This window comes from Octopus sinensis, linkage group LG2 (assembly GCF_006345805.1).
Source record: "Octopus sinensis linkage group LG2, ASM634580v1, whole genome shotgun sequence".
NCBI classification, from domain to species: Eukaryota; Metazoa; Mollusca; class Cephalopoda; order Octopoda; family Octopodidae; genus Octopus; species Octopus sinensis.
In genome coordinates, this window is record NC_042998.1 from 135,907,041 (window position 1) to 135,930,610 (window position 23,570).

General features: G+C 36.7%; 1 protein-coding gene across 5 annotated transcripts in view; it reads right to left on the bottom strand.

Moving 5' to 3' along the window:
• Nucleotides 1-23,570, bottom strand: part of LOC115230820 — a 329,692-nt gene that overhangs the window by 177,923 nt on the left and 128,199 nt on the right. For all 5 annotated transcript variants that reach the window (XM_036499562.1, XM_029800948.2, XM_029800954.2 and 2 more), the window contains exon 2: nt 17,173-17,329. In XM_036499562.1, coding sequence (XP_036355455.1) covers nt 17,173-17,178 — 6 coding nt within the window. In that variant the 5' untranslated portion in view covers nt 17,179-17,329. The remainder of the gene's footprint in view (nt 1-17,172; nt 17,330-23,570) is intronic.

Here is a 23,570-nt window from a genome sequence, read left to right on the forward strand (position 1 = left end):
GCAAAGATGACCTTGGTGGAATTTGAAATCAGAACATAGAAGTATGAAAGATATACCACAAAGTATTTTGACATGCTGACAATTCTTTCAATAATGATGATTTTTATGATGATGATGATGATGATGATGGAGGTGGTGGTGGTGATGATGATGATGGTGATCATGACAACAATGAGGATGATGGCGATGATGATGATGACGGTGGGTGATGATGATGACAATGGTGATGATGATGATGATGATTTCTTTTATTTACCACATGGATGCCTGATGAGGACAACATTACAAGGATAAGTTACAATTTGTGTGGAGATTTACATGAAAGCAATGAGAGGAAAAAATGATAATGACAGTTGTGATGATGATGATGATGGCATTGCTGGTGGTGGTGTGGCAACGGCAGTAGTGGTAGTAGAATGATGGTGGTGGTAATGATGATGATGGCTATGATGATTACAGTGATGGAGGTGGTGTTGGCATTGATGGTGACAATGATTAATGTCACATCAGTTCTGAACAAAATCCTGCTGCCAAAGCTGTGTCTTCGGGGGGGTTAGTGTTAATTATAATACATAGAAGATAAACCGGCTTATTTAGCTCAGACCCAAACTGTGAGAACAAGTATTAAAGAATATTCTCATGTTATACATGATTAAACTTCTATAAAATAATTGAAGTTCAATTTTTTACATTTTCACATTTCAAGCAAAATGTACAGGAGAATAAAAAAAAAACAAAAAATAGAATCAATAGGCACAAGCACGGCTGTATGGTTAGGAAGCTGGCCTTGCAACCTCATGGTTTTGAGTTCAATTACAATGTTCAACATCTTGGGCAAATGTCTTCTATTCTAGCCCAAAGTTGATCAATGCCTTGTGAATGAATTCAGACGATGGAAACTGTGTAGAAGCCCACTGTCATTGTCATCATCCTGGATTGGATGGTTTGATAGGAGCTGGCAAGTCACAAGACTGCACCAAGCTCTGTTGCCAGCTTTGACATGGTTTTTACAGATGGAAACCCTTCCTAACACCAGTCACTTTACAGAGTGTACTGGATAGTTTTTATGTGGCACCAGCAGCAGTGAAGTCACCAACTAATTTACAAAACAAGACCTCTCAATGGTGGAGGAGTGTAGGTTTGAGGAAGGTAGCTTTGTACTGGATGAGAGATTAAACTATGAATAGAGATATAGGAATAGACATATTGTGCAGCCCATGCCAGCATGAAAAATGGACATTAAAGGATGATGATGATGATGATGATATGTGTGTGTGTATATGTATATGTGTGTGTGTGTATCTATGTATGCATGTGTCCTTGTGCCACAAAAAAAGCACTAAGTCCACTTTGCTGAGTGGTCATTATTAGGAAGGGCATCCAGCTGTAAAAATCTTGCCAAAATAGTCACAGAAATCCGGTGCAGGCTTCGGGCTGGCTGGTTCTTGTGGTACAATCCCACCCATGCTAGCATGGGACATGGACGTTAAATAATGATGATGATGCCGATGATATATATATATATATATGTATCAGCTTCCAAACTGATTTGACATGGTTTCTACAGCTAGATGTCCTTCCGAACACCAACCATGCCAAGAGTGTAATGGGTGTTTTTTTGTGCCAGTTTTTAAGGCATTATTGACCACAACTATGTTTCACTTGACTTCAGGAGTCTTCTTAAGTTTCACTTGGCTTGATGAATATGTGTGTTTATATATGTATATACATATTAGTACGTATGTACATGTGTGTGTGTGTGCATGTGTCTACTTTGTTCCCCCCCACACATTCACATATACACACAGTTGATTGACAACTGGTGTTGGTTTGTTTATATCATCATAATCAAAATCGTAATCCTGGCTGGCACCCATACTGGTGGCACACAATAAGCACCATATGAGCATGGGTCGATGCCAGCTCCACCTGACTGGCTCCTGTGTCAGTGGTATGTAAAATGCATCCACTACACTTTCAGAGTTGTTGGCGCTAGGAGGGGCATCCAGCTGTAAAATCCTTGCCAGATCACATTGGAGCCTGCTACAGCCTCCTGGCTTGCCAGTTCTCAGTCAAACCATCCAACCTATCCCAGCATGGAAAGTGGATGTTAAACAATGATGATAATGATGATGACGATGATTAGTGGGTTGGCAAAAGAGACCAAAAGAATAAGTACTGGGGTCAATTTGTTTGGCTGAACCCTTCAAAGTGGTGCTCTAATGCACTCAACGATTGAAACAAGTAAAAGGTAAAAGTAATACTCACTCTTCTCTGAACATCTTTAAACAGTTTTTTTTTTTTTAAATTATTTTATTTCCAAACAAAATGGTTATTTTTTTTTTCATTTACATATATTCTTCTATTGTTACCAAACTTACTACACAACTATCACAGGTCTATCTATCTCAAGTTGGTACCGATTTGAACTTGGGGTGATTCCAACATATGGTTGGACAAACCTGTTTAACTGATGTTGATAAGCAAAAGACCAACTGTAAGAAACTATTACTGAGGTGAAAGCATGGCTGGGTGATTGAAAAGTTTGCTTTCCAACCTCATGATTTCAGGTTCAGTTACACAGTATGACACCAAGGACAAGTCACTCAAAGCACTGTGAGTCAATTTGGTAAACAAAAACTGAGAGAAGTCCATTGTCGTTGTCATTGTCATCATCATCACCACCATCATCATCATTTTAATGACCACTTTTCCATGCTTACTTGGGGTAGGGTGAAATCTATTGAGGCAGACTTTCTACAGTCCGATGCCCTAGCTGTCACCAACCCTTATCTGTTTCCAAGCAAGGCAATGTTTCCCCTTGGCCAGGTATGTTTGGACAGAATAATGAAAATGAATTATTTTCATTTTCAACAATCTCATACAGCCATAAATAAAAAAATAAATATGTATGTATGTGTGCAGGCATGTATGTATGCTTGTGTCTCTTTTATTGTGCCATCACACAATAGATATAAGTGAGCATGGCTAACATATACACTGTGTTCCTCATTTCCAGTCTCCTAGGAAAATATAGGGAAATACTTTCTCACCTGGAAATGGGGAGGGTTGGCAAAAGGGAGGGCATTCAGCTGTAGAAAATCCACTTCAAGAAATATGTCTGACCCATACAAGTATAGAAAAGTAGATATTAAAACAAAGATGATGATGATGATGGTTATACATTAAGGTATAGACAGAGTCCCATATTTGAATATATTATTGTAGTTGTTTGTGTATCATTTTTAAAGAAGTAGAGTATGGCAGGGGCAACATTCATAATCTTTGAAGGCTTTCCCAGGCTGCTGAGAATGATGCAGCTTTTAGTTTATTTAATTTTCTTTTAGCTGCTGAGTCTGGAAGAAAGGGGCTGACCACACAACATTTTAGGCTTTCCAACTTTATACTGTTAATGTTTGTGGTACCCACTCCGAAGAGCTGCAGAACAATATCTACCAGAAGAGCTTGGGAGGGGAGAGAACCAATGGGCTGGTAGTAAAGACCAGGTATTGTTGTTGTTTAGCTTCAAGTTAGGCCTGATGGAGCAAGGCATACCTTCCACAATCAGACTTTTTTCTTTCCAGGTAGCTGACTACATTATCCAATATATATTTCTTTTTCTTTTAAGGCAGTAAGGTGTAATTTGAAGGTAATTTGGCTGCTATTTCTAGTAGTCTAAGCAACCTGACTTTCTAGAAGATCTTTAACTGGTTTATGATAGTGCTGGTAGGCCTAACCCTCCAAATGCCTAGTCAACTAAATTTCCAATCATACAAAGAGTATAAATAACAATCACTGACACTAGAACAATCCATATTTACAAATATGTTCAACTGAAACAAAGGAATATTTGGGATTAAATTTACTACATAAATGACTATTCTCTGAATATAACTATCCCAGGTAACTCAGTGGGATGGTCATTATGCTAATAATAAACATATGCACTTGTCCTATTTAACTTCTGATTCTTTGATTAAAGAAACAATCGATTAGTTATTTGATTAATACTTAACAAATTAACTAATAATGATGATAATAATAATAATAATAATAATAATAATAATAATAATAATAATAAAAGAAGTTAACTACAATCAGTGCATGTGTTTATTATTGGCAAAATTACTCTCTCAAGATACAACAGAATCTGTTTCAATACACAAGTTCACATCAAGAATCTTGCAAACCAAATACAAACACTATATTCCGTTTCATATTGGTGAACTCTGATGAGTGTAAGATTATATAGCCGTATTGTTACCTAACACCCCATTGTAATCCTAGCATGAAACCAGCTGTGATGGATATATAATACTGTACATTTTGGATAATATATATATATATATATGTGCGCGTGTGTGTGTGTGTGTGTGTGTGTGTACGTGTGTGTGTGTGTCTGTGTACATGTATGTATATGCACACACATGCACACACACACATACTCACATAAATGCACCTTGATATGCACATAGAAATAATGATATAGATCTCATTCTCCTCATTGTACATCAGTAGGGTGTGGGTCATTCTGTCAATAAATATTATACATACACTGATTATATCTCACTTCTTTACTTATTTGCCAATCTGAATTTTGAAGGATATTTTCACCATTCAAGTGGTTGAGGACTTCAGAAAATGAGCATCTGCAAAGCCCCTACAGCCAACCTCTATGAGCTAGCAGTGTGCATTCCAGCCTCTGGCCTAGAACTTATCCCCCGCTTCCTGGTACTTTATGTGATTCTTCTCCGTCATTTCACCAGCATACTCTTTCCAGAAACCCATAGATTCCAGCATGATCAATTCCTAGTTGCCTAAGGTGATGATCAGGACTGACTGTCGTGATATTGCTACCACATGTTGTGGGAACTTCAGTTGCTTGTTCAGATCAATGTACATATAAATGAATGAATGAATGAAAGAAACAGAGTGAGGGACAGACAGAAACAGAGTGATGGGCAGACAGAAAGAGAGAGAAGGGGGATAGACAGAGACAGACAGATAGAGAGCAGGGTATCTTTAATAAAAATAGATAATTTTCTGAGAGACCAAATTGCTTGTCAGGGTTACTTTTCACAGTATAAAGCAGCTTACCTTGTCAAGATATTCAAGTAAGGTACAAAGGTTTAACACTTAAAATTAAACTGTTCAAATGCTTTGATTATTATATTAGAACAAAGTGTAACATTCCTCCAAGTGGACATTCATGGAATTTTTTTTACTAGTCTTGCTTATTAATATTTGTTTTATCTTTTTTCCTTCTTTATCTTTTACCTTTTACTTGTTCCAGTCATTGGGCTGTGGTCATGCTGCCACATCACTTTTAATTGATCCCACCACTACAAATCAACATCAATAGTCAATCAAGGTTGGGGGACACATACACACACACACACACATACACACACACAAAATTCACTTCTTACAAATCCACTCATAGCCTATGGCTATAGTAGAAGACACTTCTTATTTCTTTATTGCCCACAAGGGGCTAAACATAGAGGGGACAAACAAGGACAAAGGGATTAAGCCGATTAGATTAACCCCAGTGTGTAACTGGTACTTAATTTATCGACCTTGAAAGGATGAAGGCAAAGTCGACCTCGGCAGAATTTGAACTCAGAACGTAGCGTCTGATGAAATACTGCTAAGCATTTCGCCTGCCATGCTAACATTTCTGCCAGCTTGCTGCTTCTACAAGGTGCCATACAGTGGAACTGAACCGAGAAACCATGTGGTTGGGAAGAAAACATCATAACCACACAGCCATGCCAGCACCTATATAAAATCTTTAAAAAAACATAATTGCTTTAAGTTCCTTTTTTTTTTTTATTTAATTAGAGTTTTCAGAAATATAAATTTAAAAACTGAAGAGTAGGGATATAACAAAGCATCTAAAGTTCTGAAAATGATGAATACAAACTAGTCTCTTTTTAACAGCAATTGTCATATGTATGACAAATAATATTTAACTGGATCACTACATATTTTCAAGAAGACAGTCATACACTTCACACTCATTACACATAACCACAACTAAAACACAAACACAATGCAAATACATTGCTACAAATAATAGACCTTATAATGCTTGATGATCTCCCTCAGCAACTTCATGTATACTGCTCTGAAAAACTACATCCCTAAAGAACTTCAAGCACAATCAGTTGGTAACCCTCAACAAGTCTTAAGTAAGACAAATATTATCGGAGTTGGTTCAGGTTGATTTCAACTATACACTTCCCTCCATATTATGTGGCCTTCAAAGATGGTGAGCTGGCAGAATCATTACTATGCCAGGCAAAATGCTTAGTGGTATTTTGTCTGCTTTTACATTCTTAGTTCATATTCTGCTGAGGCTGACTTTGCCTTTCATCCTTTTGGGGCTGATAAAATAAGTACCAGTTGACAATGGGGTCAATGTAATCAATTTATGCAACCCTTGAAATCACTGGCCTTGTGAAAAAAATTGAAATCAATATTATGCTGCCTTCTCCCAACATTAACAAACTACTTTTATTGTTATTTCTTAATGTTATCGCTATACTTTTATTGTTTAACCCTCAGTCAACCCTGATCAAGTAGACCCATTATCAAAGATACTCAAATCATGGCCTTTTTTTAAAGAAATAGCGAACTCCAAACAAACTCATCTTGTGTGTAATTTTTAAGATGACAGAATGTGATATGAGCACTAGCGTAGCTAGAGGGAAGTGGAGGGGTGATCCCCCCTGGGTGGTACTTTTATGGGGGTGGCACCACTTTGGCTCTGCTGTAGACAACATGTATTTTTTTTGGTGGGGGGGGGGCAAGGACAGCAATCTGAAAGGCCACTCTGGGTGACACACACTCTACCTATGCTAGTGGATGTGAGGGAGATTTGGTTACTGGCTCTAACAGGTCAAATGACTATGTTGAAGCACCTTCATTGGCTCATCATTGTTTTATTTCTGCTGTTATTGTGTTCTTCTTGGAGATACCATTTAGATCAGACATAAGCAACCTTTTCCAAGATGTGGACTACATGAGACATGACTCACCATCAAGTGAATAGCACTACTACAAAAATTCAAGGTAATTTTTCCTTTGGTATGCCATTCAGAAAGAACTGTAAGCCAATGTACCTATAACTGATTTGAGTATTCTATATATTCGGTGAAATACTGTATAACTTCAACTCAAATAAGAGAACAATTTTGTAACTTTTCAGATAAACAATAAATTACTAATTATAATTATAAAGTAATTCTAATGATACAGATACATATTTCAAATTGCTGAAACATCCTACCCACAATATTGCTAAAATATAAGCTTTAAATAACTTTAATTGACATCAATCAATTTAAAAATTAAAATGATATTATACCAAGTTGAAACAGAAAAGAACAACAATGTAATATGTAGGATTAGAACCCTATATATTTTGCTTACCAGCTGACTATATTGTTGATTACACCAGAGAGTCCTTACCAGTCCTTCTTCTTAGATTAGATATTATAAATCTATTTTCCTGTCATATGTTGTTCTCTACAAGATAATTGACTAGTCACTTAGTGCTAAGAGGATAGGCCATACTATTAATGAGCAAACACAATAAGTGGGGGGGGGGTACATCCCTGTTTCATGTATATAATGATAAACAACATAATAAATCAAATTATTAACAGTTAAGACTTCCTATGTTGTCTCAATAATTAATAAAGGTTTGGTGAAACAAAAAGGAAAATAGAACTCAAAACATAATTACACACACTCACGGATGCACATGCACACAAAATGTAAACACACAAGGTGCAGACATGGCTGGGTGGTAAGAAGCTTGCTTCCCAAACACATGATTCAGGGTTCAGTCACAATGCATGACATCTTGAGTGTCTTCTACTAGAGCCTTGAGTCAACCAAAGCCTTGTCAGTGGATTTGGTAAACAGAAACTCTGTGTGTTTGTGTGTGTGTGTGTGTGTGTGTGTGCATGCGTGTCTTTGTGGCTGTTTGTCCTCCCCACCCCTTCCACCGTTTGACAATCAGTGTTGGTGTGTTTACATCCCTGTAACTTAGCAGTTCAGCAAAAGTGCCCAATAGAATAAGTACCAAGCTTTAAAAAAATTAGCTTACTTATATGTATATAAGCATGGCCGCAGCCTTCGGGCTAAAACATTTTTAAGGATTTAAGGATATATATATATATATATATAAATATATAGTGACTGTTTGGTAAGAAGCTTGCTTCCCTACTACATGTTTCTGAGTTCAGTCCCAATGCATGGCCCTTTGGGCAAATGACTTCTACTATAGCCTGGGCCAACCAAAGCCTTGTGAGTAGATTAGGTAGACAGACAGCAACTGAACTTTTTACTTCTTACCACATACACATTCATGAAACTATTATATAAGTATATATCTATGTCTGTTTATACACACACACACACACACACACATATATATATATATATATATATATATATATATATACTACATGTGGAAATGTTTGAAGGTCATGCTTGACTACCTCATCCCATGTCTTCCTGGGTCTACCTCTCCCCCGGATACCTTCAACTGTTTGGGAGTGGCACTTCTTCACACATCTCTCCTCATCCACAGAGGCAATGATGAAAGACAGATCTCTGGAGATATGCTGTGACAGCAAATAATGTGAGTTCATGGCTGCTTCCTGCACCAGTTTCGCATAGCCCCAGCCCATCTGAAGTACCTTGGATTGCAGAACGACCTGCTGTGCTTACTTTGGATCATAGGGTGACCTGCTGTACTTGAGGAGACCTATTGAGTCAAGTACATCAGCATCAAAATAAATATCAAATGGAAATTGTAATTATGATACCTGTGCCGGCAGAACGTAAAAAGCACCATCCGAACGTGGCCGATGCCAGCGCCGCCTTGACTGGCTTCTGTGCCGGTGGCACATGACCTGCTGTGCTTGAGGAGACCTATTGAGTCAAGTACATCAACATCAAAAAATCAAATGGAAACTGTAGTTGTGATACCTGTGCCGGTGGCACGTAAACAGCACCATCCGAACATGGCCGATGCCAGCGCTGCCTTGACTGGCTTCTGTGCATGTGGCACATAAAAAGCACCAACCGATCATGGCTGCTGCCAGCCTCCCCTGGCATCTGTGCCGGTGGCACATAAAAAGCACCCACTAAACTCATGGAGTGGTTGGCGTTAGGAAGGGCATCCAGCTGTAGAAACACTGCCAGATCAGACTGGAGCCTGGTGCAGCCTCCTGGCTTCCCAGACCCTGGTCGAACCGTCCAACCTGTGCTAGCATGGAAAACGGACGTTAAACGATGATGATGATGATGTGGAAAATTGCTGAGTGTTTGTTTGTGGCATTGTTATCTAACTCCTCCTACATTGTTTTATTAATTTTGATGAAACTTGACACGTGAGTAGAATTCATGTCTGGAAACCTCGTGACATACTTATATTGTTGAAAAAAGTCAATAATATGGCCCCATGAAGGGACCTTTAAATCTACCTCATACAACTAATTTTTTTTAAACACCCAAGGGAAATAACCCATACCACATACGCAATATTTTTTTTATAAAACACTCAAGGGAAATAACCCATTTCATTGCTTATGTTTGATTACTTTGAATATTGATTTTTTTGTGTACAATTTCTAATTTTTGCAGACAATATCACTTTTTTATTTTATTTGACATGTGAGTAGAACTCATGACTTGAAACCTCATGACATACTTAGATTGTTGAAAAAATCTATAATAGGGCCCATCCAATGTATCCTCCTATCTACTACATATTACTAATATTTTATTTAAACAAACCAAGGGAAATAACCCATACCACCTGCAGTATTTAGCAAAGCGATCAATATTTGATTCTCACAATTACTCGACCTAATTCTGCATTTCACTACTCAGAATTTTGAACTGCTAAACATTATTATTGCACTTCCTTAATTTGAATCTTAAAGCTTAAAAACTTCATTCATACATTTCTATACATACATACTTTTTTGAATGCCCATTACTCTGATAATTCTGCATTTTTATAGTTACACTCTCTCCATGACAGTAGATAAATTTTTTTTTCCACAACGTATTTGTAGTAGCTTCATGCAGGCATAGTGTGGATTCGATCCTCAATTGCCAAATTTCACTTAACACTTCAACAGCGCTTTTCTCACTGTAAAACAATAGTTTTTCTGTGAATAACAACCTCTCTAGCCAACATCCGACAACCTCTCTTGCCAACCTTTGAGAATATTTTTTACCAACCTCCATAAACCTCTCTCGCCAGCCTCCAACAATTTCTCCCCTCCTCTAGCTGACAGATTTTGTACTTTTTTGTGATGGATAATACACCTTTTGTTGCAGTTATAATGAAATTGCTTTCTTATATCAGAGTAATAAGACATTTCAATAGAACATCTTTACCCCCGGGAATTACCAGGTACACCAGCTAGTATATATATATACAAATTAATCAGCAGAAGTCACAGAGTGATTCAAGATCTGGCAATTTCATGCACTGGCACTTATCAAACATGTTTCAAATTATGGGGATTACATTTATGTAGACCAAATACATTGATAAATATAATTCTCTCTGGATTGTTCTAGAATTATATAAACAATTACAAGGTCACATGAATAATGCATATATTTTCAAAAGAAATATAATAATTAATGTCAAAATTTGATATTTCAGCAGCTAATTAATTCATAAATAAGTAAGCATGACTATGTGGTTAACAAATTCATTTTGCAATCACATGGATTTAGGTTCAATCCTACTGCATGGCAACTTGGGCAAATGTCTTCTACTAAAGCTCTGGACTGACCAAAGCCTTGAGAATGAATTTGGTTAAGGGAAACTTAAAAAGAAATCCATTGCATGAGTGCATATATATGTATGTGTGTATGTGTGAGAGCATGTGGCAGAGTGGTTGAAATGTTGCACTCACAAACAGAAGATCATGGTTTCAATTCACAAATTGGTAGTGCATTACGTTTTTAAGCAAAACACTTCATAGCATGTAGCTTCAGTCCACTCAGCTGTAAATTGGTGATCCTGTGCTGGACTGGCATCACCATCAGAGCCAAAAACTTTGAAGATACCAGAAAAGAAAAGAAAGAAATGAAATGACAGAGGAGAAAGGCTTGACAAAATCAACCTCATTCTCCACCTACATTACCATGCAGTCAATGCCATTGACTCTTCTATGCAAGGATTGGTCTAGAGTCATCAATACCATCACCATAAAGGAAGCGTTCAGCAAAGAAGAAACTAGATTCTCAGATAGACAATGCTGCTGCTGCTGCTGCTGATGTATATATGTATAAGTATTTGAGTATATAACTGACCAAAAACCCTTAAAGGTAGTGCTCTAGTATGGCCACATCCCAGTGACTGTAACCAATAAAAGATTTGTTTAAATAATTGCTAAATATTTTTAAATATCTTTTCACCAAAGGAGACCACCACCAGTTGCAATGGATACTTTTATATGTGAGCTGATAATTATCCCACCCTTATATTAAACTCGTTCAGACAAACTGTAAGAGTATATAGAAACTGAATCTGGTGTAAACAACATAGTTAGTGTACAAGAAGTGTGATGACATTTCAGGCTGTCAAGTTACTCCACTTAGTTTTGGCATGCCAAGTGTATTATTACATATATAACATCTACTTTATATGTAAACATAAATATTTGCAGCAATAGATGAGAAAATAGAGCTGTTGAGATCTTCTATGTAAAGACACTAGTGTTTATAGAGATATAAAGTTACTGATGGAGCTATATACTGCAGCTTTTGTTGTTGTTGTTGTTATTTAGCCCAGGTTAATCTGTCCAACATATTCTATGTTTTGTCATGGTAGGGTATGACATAAGAGAATTTGATTGCTACTTCTAGCAGTTCATGTACATATTTATCTCTTATCCTTTTCTCGTTCCAGTCATTAGGCTGTGGCCATGCTGGGGCACCACCTTGAAGAATTCTTAGCTGAATTAATTGACCCCCCAGCCCTATTTTTTTGTGAAGCCCAGTACTTATTTTACCCCCTTTTTGCCAAAAGGCAAAGTTACAGGGACATAAACACACCAACACTGGTTGTGAAGTGGTGATGGGGGACATACATGAACACACACACACATACATAAGACAGGCTTTTTAAATTTCTGTCTACCAAATCCACTTACAAGGTTTTGGTCAGCCTGAGGCTATAGTAGAAGATGCTTGCCCAAGGTGTCATACAGTGAGACTGAACCCAAAACTGTGTGGTTGGGAAGCAAATTTCTTACCACATAGCCACAACTGTGCCTATGATATCATCATCCTCATCATCATCATCTTAATGTCCACTTTTCCAGGTTTGTAAAGGCTGGCCAGTGCTCAGGTGCACTACAGCTTATCAGGAAAGTGTAGAAGGGAGAGAAAGCAGCAACAAGTTAAATAAAAAAAGACACTGATGAAAGCGATAAGTACATGTAAGGTACTCAGGATAAAACATAAAAATGACAGGAACGTGAATAAAAGTAGAGAGAGTGTCACAGATAATTTATTCTATATTTCAACAGTTCTCAAAGTGAAACAATACTTCTGAAAGTCATGGATGTTGTGTTGTTTTTTTTTCCTTTTATTTTAGTTATACATCCAACTAAGAACAGTGCTATTCAGATGTTTCTGATATCCCTTTTTTATCATACCTAGAGCACCTACAATAACAGGTACAGTTCTTATTTTAAGATGCCACATCTTTTGTATTTCAATTTCCAGGTCCTTACATTTACTTAGTTTGTCAAATTCCTTGACAGATATATTTTTATCAATGGGAACACTTACATCTATTAGTCTACAAATATTTTTTTCTCAGTCTTTAATAATTATGTCTGGTCAATTAGCCTGGATTGTTCTGTCAGTGTTGACTGGAAAATCCCAGAGGATAGTAACACTTTTACTTTCAACAACTGGCTCAGGATGATGTTCAAACAAGTAAGCAAGACTGCTGATTTTGTAGTGTTTAAATATTTTCTGCTATAAATACTATCCTACCCTATTGTAGCTAGTTTTGTATTTGCTTGGTGTCAGCACAGGACATCCCGAGATGAGATGGTCTATTGCTTCAGCAAACGTGTCACAGAATCTGCCTTTAGGGTCAGAACCATTTTGAAGAACATTAGCCTGGTAGTTTTTCATGAGCAAGCTTTGATCTTGTGCCACCAATATGAAACCTTCAGTCTCTGCTTTCAATCCTGAACTTCTCAGCCACTGATGGGTTGTTGGTTGATCTACATCAGCATTTCGACTTTGGAGTATATACTGTCCATGCAGAGGCTTCTGGCTCCTCCACTCCTCAATTTGTTTCTGCCAATTCTTTTTTTGCAGTCTGCTTGATCCATTTTGTTTGTTTTGTGGCAGTGGTTTCAGGTTCTTCAAATATTTCAGGATTAATGCCAAGTTTCCTTGCAAATTTACAAGCTTCCTTGACAATGGAATATGATTTTTTGCTGCTTTCATGTTTGCACGCAAGTCACAACATCCAGTCCTCTATATTGGATAAGTACCTGTTCATTACTATTGTGGAGGTCTTATAGCACAGTTCTACCTGCATCATTCCTCTTCCCCCTTTACTTCTAGATCATTACAGATGATTAACATCTGCTTTTGGGTGGTGAATGTCCTTAGAAGTGAGTAATTTTCTTGTCTTCCTGTCCAGGCAATTGAGCTCTGTAAGATTTCAGTTAATGATGTAAAAATTATATTGGATTACTGGAAGTACCAGTGTGTTAATGGCTTCGATGCGATTTTTAGAGTTGAGTTCAGTTTTTAATATGAGTCTTATTCTCCTGCAATATTCCTTTCTTATTTTTTCCTTCATAGTAGCATGTTGTATACCATCTCCTTTGTTTATATCCAGGTATTTGTAATTTTCTTGTGGGTCAAGCTCCTTGGTGGTAGTGTCAGTATCTAATCTAATGGGAGCTGTTTGTCTGAGCTTGCATCTTACAAAAGTTGCTTTAGTACACTTATCAAGGCCAAAGTCCATTCTGATGTCATTACTGAATTCTTCAACAGTTGTTAGCAGCCCTGCTAGCTCTTTGTCATTTCTAGCAAACAGCTTCAAATCGTCCATATAAAACAGATGGTTTATTATTGTATTATAAGCTTTGAACCCATACCTGGTACTATTTAGTTCATTTGAGAGAGAGATCAGTGCCATGCAAAAGAGTAAGGGGGGAGAGAGAGTCACCTTGAAAGATGTCTCTGTTGATGTTGTTAGTTTGGCTCATCCCATTACTATGGTTCAGGAGGTATGCGTTCCACTTGGCCATGCTACCTTGTAAGTATTTGGAGATGGCAGGAGAGATCTTATCTATCTCAAGGGCCTTGAGTAGCTAATTATGTGGGACACTATCAAATGCTTTCCTGTAATCTATCTCTGCCATACTCAGGTGCTTTTTTTTTTACTCCAGCAAATCTCTACACTCATTTTACTTATGAATAATTGATCATTGCACCAATAAGAATTCCTTTTACAGCCTTTTTGAGCTTGTGGAAGGATAGATCTCTGTTCAAGGAAAGCTTATTTTCTGTCAATTATTATTATTATCATTATTTAATGCTGTTGCACCTCCTTTAATGTTATTGTATGTGAGCTCTTGTGGCTAATAAAAGAATTTATTATTATTATTATTATTACTATTGTAAGAGCCAACATTATTAACACAAGTGCACAGAGTACATATGGTATTAAAGAGAAGGTGACTAGATATGAAGAGAGAAGAAGAATGAACAGTAAGCAGAATATCAGAAGGAAATTTAAGAATGGAATCAAGTATGCTGAGAAAACATAAATGAAGAAGAATTACTTAATTAGAGAAATGTTCAAACTAAAAGAGATGATTTGTTGCTCTTATGACATACCAGAACACTCTTTTACAACCGTCAGACTGCAGCCATGCCTGAGTAACAGCTTGAAAGATTTAGTTGACAGACAGATGGATGGATGGATAAATAGATAGTCACGTGTATTAGTATATGTATAGGCTGGTTTGTGTCCATAGTCTTGACATTGGCTGTCCACTGTGTAATTAATGTCATCATATACATGGTGTGATTGTTTACATCTGTTGTGGAAACATATCTGCCATTGACTTGTTTGTCATTCAAAAGAACAGGAGGAAATAGTGTCTAAATTGGAAACTAGTGGGTGTTAGCAACAAAAAGGTCATACAGCCATAGGAAAATTATTTCAATAAGTCTAATCTCATCTGGAAACATAAACTTTAAAACACTGAAAATGATGATGATTATGATGGAGCGTAATTTCATGAGGGGTATGGGTTACAGAAGGGTTAGGCAACTCAATTGTACAGAGATAGATAACTGAACATTTGACAAGGACTTATAAAATAAATTTAGAATGTATCTCAAATACTTATTTTAAGATACGAAAGGTTAAGTTGATTTTGACAGAGTTATAAATTCAGAAAATGTACGCAATCAAACAACTATTAATTCATCATCATCATCATCATCGTTTAACGTCCGCTTTCCATGCTAGCATGGGTTGGACGGTTCAACTGGGGTCTGGCAAGCCCGAAGGCTGCACCAGGCCAGTCAGATCTGGCAGTGTTTCTACAGCTGGATGCCCTTCCTAACGCCAACCACTCCGAGAGTGTAGTGGGTGATTTTATGTGCCACCGACACAGGTGCCAGACGAGGCTGGCTGACGGCCACGCTCGGATGGTGTTTTCTTATGTGTCACCGACACAGGTGCCAGACGGGGCTGGCGGACGGCCACGCTCGGATGGTGTTTGTTACGTGCCCTCAGCACGGAGGCCAGTCGTTGCGGTACTGGCTACGATCACGTTCGGATGGTTTTCTTATGTGCCACCGGCACTGGTACCACAAGGATACAAATTCCATTGATGTTCATCTATTTTGATTTGGTTCGATTTGATTTGATTTGATTCGATTCGATTTGTACATAATAATAAGTGACACCTAGCAGTTGACCTGGCATTCCATCTTTCATTGATTTGTTCTAAAAGAACGCAATAGTACAATGGATCTAACTGATTTTAATGATTATAATGATGATGATGATGATGATGATGTAATTTAAACCCAAGTCAGCTCCGTCTAAGCAAAGCAAATGAATGGCTACGTAAGGAGGTTGCTTTGCAACTACATGACTTCAGATTCGATTTCACTGTATGGTACCCAAGGTAAGTGTCACCTAGCATAGTTTTGGGACAACAAAGGCTTTGTAAATGAATTTGGCAGGCAGAAACTGTAGGAAGCTTTTGTGTGTGTGTGTGTGTGTGTGTGTGTGTGTGTGGTGTGTGTGTGTGTGTGCATCTGTGTGTGGATGCATGCATGTACATGTGCATGCATGAATGTTTACAACCAAAGGCTGTTTACATTCCTTGTTGAAATTATGGCTGCTTGCTTTTTGCTTTCTAAGGCTTGTGGAATAAAAAAAATCTCTCACTTGAAAAAGCAGTATGGGTTGAGGACAGGAAGAGCATCCAGCTGTAAAATTTGCCTTAAAAAAAGTCTCCACTCAATCTATACTTGCATAGAAAAATGTGAAAGTAAATAACACTGACAAGACTTGCACTGTTGTGCAAATGAGCTCTGTTCAAATTTACATACACCATAGACAGCTATAAAGTACTATTCTCTCTGTGGACAAGAAGAAGTATGTGATCTCTGATATGGTATCAATAAATGCTGAAGCTAGTTAGATCAACCACTTTTCTAATCCCAGAGAAAAAATTCTTGTGCTTTTATTATATCTGCCTTTGCACAACAAGACTGTTTGCTAAAACCACATACTTGTCAGTTTACTTTAAATTTCTACACATACACACATGCATATATATTTGAAAAAGATTTTTTTTTTTAAACTACAAATCATTAATCATATCAAAAAATCTTTAGAAAGTGTAGAGTAACATGAACCTGATGGAAGGAAGTGTTTGTGTAAGTGCTTTGCAGTGCTTTGTAAATATATGTAATGAGAGAATGTGTGTGAGAGAGAAGAGTCATGGGCACAGAAACAGACATCATGATACATAAGAACAAATGAAAGAGTAAATAAAAGAAGAAAAGGTCAGAGTATCAGTGCAAAGACACCTACAACATAAGTAAAATAGTACTTACCTCCATCAGTTAATGTGTCTGTAAAAGGTTCAGCATATGTTATAGGTATAGAAATCCTAGAAGCAGAGTTTTTGTCAGATTGGCTATCATCTGTTAATACTTTATCATTTTGGCTTGCAGAATTTTCTTCACTTTCACTGTCAGAGGAGGTCGTCAACTGAAAAATATAGCACACATTGGTCAAGATTCTTTTAACATTTATTCCATCTGCACAATGTAAACAAAATTAGGTCTATATAATTTATTTATCATCATGGGTTGGATATTTGCTAGGATTCAATGAGTCAGAGAACTGTGTTGCACTCTAACATCCATTTTGATATGGGTTCTATGGATGGCTTCCCTTCCTAATGCCATCCACTTTACAATGTGTACTGAATGCTTTATTCATGGCATCAGAAGTAATGAGATTGCATTCAATTTATTTGTCTCAAAATCTTTGCACTCTGAAACACAACAGAAAGGCTGTATTACTTACCATAACTCTGAGTGTGTGTGTGTGTGTGGCTTAGTAGTGGTTAAGGAGCTGACTTGGGTTTAAATTACATCATCATCATCATCATCATCATTATAATCATTAAAATCAGTTAGATCCATTGTACTATTGCGTTCTTTTAGAACAAATCAATGAAAGATGGAATGCCAGGTCAACTGCTAGGTGTCACTTATTATTATGTACAAATCGAATCGAATCAAATCAAATCAAATCGAACCAAATCAAAATAGATGAACATCAATGGAATTTGTATCCTTGTGGTACCAGTCATAAGGTCATGAGTTCAATTCTCGGTGATGCATTGTGTCCTTGAGCAAGACACTTCATTTCACGTTGCTCCAGCCCACTCAACTAGCGAAAATGAGTCGTACCTGTATTTCAAAGGGCCAGCCTTGTCACACTCTGAGTCATGCTGAATCTCCTCGAGAACTATGTTAGGGATACACATGTTTGTGGAGTGCTCAGCCACTTGCTCGTTAATTTCACAAGCAGGCTGTTGTGTTGACCAGATCAGCTAGAACCCACATCATCGTAACTGACAGAGTACCAGTTTTATATATATATATAGTGTGTGTGTGTGTGTGTGTGTGTGTGTGCAGGGGGAGTGGGGGTGAAGGCATGTGGTTTATTGGTTAGAGCATTGCACTCACTAACCCAGACCGGTGATACATTGCGTTCTTGAGCAGAACACTTCATTTCATGTTACTTCAGTCACTCAGTTCACTCAACTATAAAATGCTATCCTGTTAAGAGGGAATGTTGGCCTGCCTGTCTGCCTAGCCAATGAGGTGGCATCATTCAAAAATTACAACAATATGAAATAGCATCTTGTGACCAGTGGTATATCACAACATCTGATATCACTGATATATAATCATCATAATCATGATTTAGCATCTGTAATCCATGGATGGTTTGACAGGATCTGACAGGTCAGAGGAATAAAAGAAACCATTTTTCCTTTAGGAGAAAAACCTTGCCATGAATTTTGTCAGCTGTTTTTTGCCAATAAAGCCTCCTCAGTCTCTAGCTCAGGGATTGCAACTTTACAATTATTCTATCTCAGCCAATCCCTAAAGGCATGGAAAATGAATCAAGTACAAAAGAAGAAAATTTCCTAAATTTCACAACCTTCTTACTTTCAAAATGCTCTTTAATTTCATTTCATTTGTTAAAATAACCTACTGCCTTCTGAATCTAGTCAACTCTGATTTGTAAAAGTTAAGTTAGCATTAACATATTTCATGCAGGAAGTATTTATTAGAAAGTTAAGAAGAAATGATTGTGTGGTGAGGGAAAACACAATACTAGTCAATAACTGATGTCATTTCAGTGAGTACAAGTATGGGGAATAACTCAAGATATGGTTAAATCTCATTAATGACCTCATCAGCCAAAATAATATTAGAACACTCACTCATGAAAACACAATATTTAACACTGGCCAGTATGGAAAAATAAGAACATTATCATCATCATTTAACATCCATTGTCCATGCTGGCATGGGTTGGATGGTGTGACCAGAGCTAGTAAGCAGAGGGAGTGGTGCTGCACCTGACTCCAGTATGATTTAGCATGGTTTCTACAGTTGGATGCCCTTCCTAATGCCAACCACTTTACAGAGCAGAAAACACTGAGAGGATAAAATACTTTCAAGGCACTGCAACCAAGATGTGTTGCACCATGATATGCCAAAAATCTCTGCCCCCTATTAGCTTTTTAAAGTACTCAATTTCATGTTGTGTGCTTCTCCTAATAATTAATAGTTGAGGGGTTTTTTTGTCTTCTGCAAGGGTATAGAAGTTTCTGAAATATAACATCTGGTATGACCTGGTTTTCCAGCATGATAGCAGTGGTTAGTAAACCCTGCCTTGCACTGAACGACAATACCAAAGAAGAGTGGAAAGTACCCATAAATATACTTTTTGACCTTGTGCTAATAAAACATACAAGAGAAGCTATTCATATTATTTATTTTTCATAAAACAATTTTACTAAACTATATTTTCTAAATGTCATTTCTTAGACATTAGTATCTTAAGTGTTAGTTGTCTTAAATTCTCATTGCCTCTTAAATACCAGCTGTCATAAATACTAATTGTCTTAGACTCAACAATATAAATTTTTTTTTATAGTTTATTAAGAGGAGGCAAAATACTGATGACTTTTACAGGCCCTCTAAAACTTGTTGGAGAAAATGAGGAAGGAACCTCAAATCTGATCTGAGAGCTTGCAAAAGAAGGTTTCTTGTTAAATATGCACAAGGGCCAGGGACTGGTATTAAACTCAGTGAGAGATTAATTCTACTACTTGAATTACTTAAGCTTCATTTGGAATAAGAATACATTTTGCTACATACACAGTTATTACTTTGTGTATATGTACATGAAAGAGTTTATGCATAGGTGTGTGTGTGTAAGTATGTTGTTGTTTATCAGGCTAGTTCGGTCTTTAATCAAGCAAACATTCCAAAAAACATGGTTTCAGGTTCAGTCCTGCTGCATGACACTTTGAAGCAAGTTACTATCACTCCAAGCCAAACAAAGCATTGTGAGTAGATTTGGTTGGCACCAATATCATTCTATGTTATTTTAAATAAGAGATATCTTATTGCATTTTGCTTGTTTTAGTCAATTTTAGATTATATATAAGTTTATAGGTGAAAATATTGTTTAAATGCTTTCTATAATTCAAGTTTATTTAATAGCTATAGTTCTACAATGTCGTGGGCATTTTAACATCTGAAATTTAAATGACATGTTATTCAATTTGTTTACAATTATATTGTTTTAAATGTGTTATCATGTTTAAGTATTTTAGTGAGTTATTTTCATTATGACTTGGATGTTTTAATCATTTTTATATTATATTATACTATGTATATGTTTTTAGATGAAATATTTATTTAAATTTATTTTCTGTAATTAAGGTTTATAAATGTTGAGAAATAAAAGGTTATACCCATATCATGCTTTTTTAAGATGGTTGGGGCCCGAATAGATAAACTGATATGTTATTCTGCTAGTTTATATGTGTTTGTTTTACTTATGTTTTTGTGTCTGAAATATATGTTATAGAGTGTGGAGCAGCAATGTCAATTGGTCTATGTTCTTTAATTTCTCTATGTTGGTTATCCCTTAGGTTATTGTTTTCTGTTTCATGTATTAGTAATCTGAGCTTTCAATTAGGTTTAATAAATTTGCTCAATATGTTTAGTTCACTAGTGTGTTAGCAATGTCTTTATGAAAGTATTTTTAATGATATTTTATATGCAGTAATTCTATTTTCTGTGTTTTATAGCTGTAACTTTGGTATATTTTAGAGATTTGGTGCTTGCATTTGTAATAAGCAGGTGTAGAGCTAATGGACATATTATGCAAACATTTGCTTCTGCTTCTTGTCTATTAATTCCCAGGCAGCTTTTATGTTTTTAACGCTCTTGACATTGCCAGTGCTGAAACCATAATGATGTCTGTTAGGCAACTGATGATGGGAAAACATTTGATGTACTTGTTGCCTGTAAATCTTTTGTATCTTGTGGTCTCATTGTTGTACTTGTTGATGTACTTGTTGCCTGTAAATCTTTTGTATCTTGTGGTCTCATTGTTGTACTTGTTGATGTACTTGTTGCCTGTAAATCTTTTGTATCTTGTGGTTTCATTGTTGTACTTGTTGATGTACTTGTTGCTTGTAAATCTTTTGTATCTTGTGGTCTCATTGTTCTAAGGTGTCTTTTATTCTAGCAGAGCTGAACTTGTTAAAGAGTTATTGATTTATTGGTTTATGGTGCTTTGTTGTTTATATCATACCATACATAAATATTGCATGATTGTCTCTCATCAAGATTCTAATTCTGGTAAGGGCCACATTTGCTTCAGAGTTTTTAGTTAAGATAGTGAGGATTTGTTGCACACACACACACGTGTGTGTGTATGCTTGCATGCATGGGTGTGAGTGTGTGGAAGTTCAAGTGTGCATGTATACGTGTTTCTGTCTCCTTGACTTGACATCATGAAAATAGTAGTAAACACATATCACCATCATACAAGCAGCCTTTCATTTCCAATCTTCTGTGAAAACATGTTCAGCCACAGAGAAATATTACCTTGCTTTGAAACAAGTAAGTTTAGCAACAGGAAGAGCATCCAACATCAACAAATTTTGCCGAACCCATGCAAACATGGAAAAGTGGACATTAAAAACAATAATGATGATAAACAACAGTTATTTCTGTGAAAATGTATTACTATTTGAGTAAATATAGATTAGTAACAATCAAGTTCTATAAACAACAAAACAACAGAGGGCAAGTTCTGAAACTGCAAAAGATCTTCCAAGAAGAATCCATCTAATTAGGTGTTCTTTAGTCTGGAAATGGTTAAAGAAGAAATCAGCCAACACATTCCATGACAATAATATATGGCATCAGTTAGATCTGCAGTCGGATGTGTAATTCATTGATTTTTCTGCAAGTCCTTGTTATCTCAGGCTATGTCTAATTATCTCATTCTATGAGATTCTCTGCTCCAATTAATCATTCACTAGTTTGTAGCATTTTATCACCCATCATGCTTCATTCTTATTATATATTTAAACTAACAACAACTATGGGAGAGAGAGAGAGAGGTGGGAAGGGAAGGAAAGAGAGATAGCAGGAGTCAAAATGAGACTGAGAAGAACAGAGTGAAAATAAAGGGAGGAAAAGAGGAAAGAGAGAAGGAAAAAAGAGTGAAAATAAAGGGAGGAAAAGAGGAAAGAGAGAAGGAAACAAGAGTGAAAATAAAGGGAGGAAAAGAAGAGGAAACAAGAGAGAAGGAAAAAAAGAGCGAGATACAAACAGAAAATACAAAACGAAAACTGAAGAGAGAGGATGAGAGAGAAGATAGAGAGATGTGAAACTTAACACTCAACTCAAACGTAGAACCATTCAACATTGTTATTATTGTTTTCCCCTGACAATGGATCAGAAGATATAGTGTTTAACCAGGTAAAGAAAAAATATATATAAAGTTAGGTAATATAACAACCCTGTATGATGTAGCAGTTGTGCTGTTTGTATCTACTAGACATGAAATTGTTTGTATTACTGTTGTCTTTTAGCCCAAGGCAGCTCTGACCAAATGGATCTTTTGGTAATGACCATCCACCTTTTAGGCACAGAAGTAGGTACAGGTTTGGCTGGCAGGGTGGATAGGAAGTTCAGTTAGCTGCCGTGTAGCTTCAGGTTCAGTCTCACTATGTGATGTCTGGGACAAGGGTTGACCAATATCTGGTGACTCAATCTCATAGAAGGAAACTGTGTGGGAGCCCATAAAACGTGTGTGTATGTGCGTGTGTGTAAAAGAGAGAGACAGAGAGAGATATCTGTACTTATCCACCATCCACCTCCACTAATTGACAACAGTGTTGGTTATGTTCCTTTAACTTAGCAGTCCAGCACAAAGTGACTGATAGAATATATACTAGACTTAAAAATCAATACTGAAGTCAATTTGTTTTACTAAACTTATTTAAACTGTGCTCCAGTATGGCCACAGTCAACTGAATGAAACAAGTGAAAGACTAAGAAAATAGCAGTCTGGACTATATTATCCAGTGTGTAATTACTTTTTTAAGATAGCATATTATTTGAGGGAAATTTGGCAGTTATTTTTAGCAAGTTGAACAGCTACATTGTGGCTCCCTTATTGGCCTGTAGAGGTGTTGTTATTTTTCAAAGTTTTGTTACAGTAGTCTGTGTTGATTTTGTTTTAGTTTAATCCAGATTGATCATCTAAGATCAAAGGCATTGAAGTCCAGGACATTATATTATTATTGTCCAGCATAGCATATCTAGAAGTGAATTATCCAATGTGAGTTGGGGAAGATTCACCTGCTATTTTTAGCAGGTCAAGCAACTCT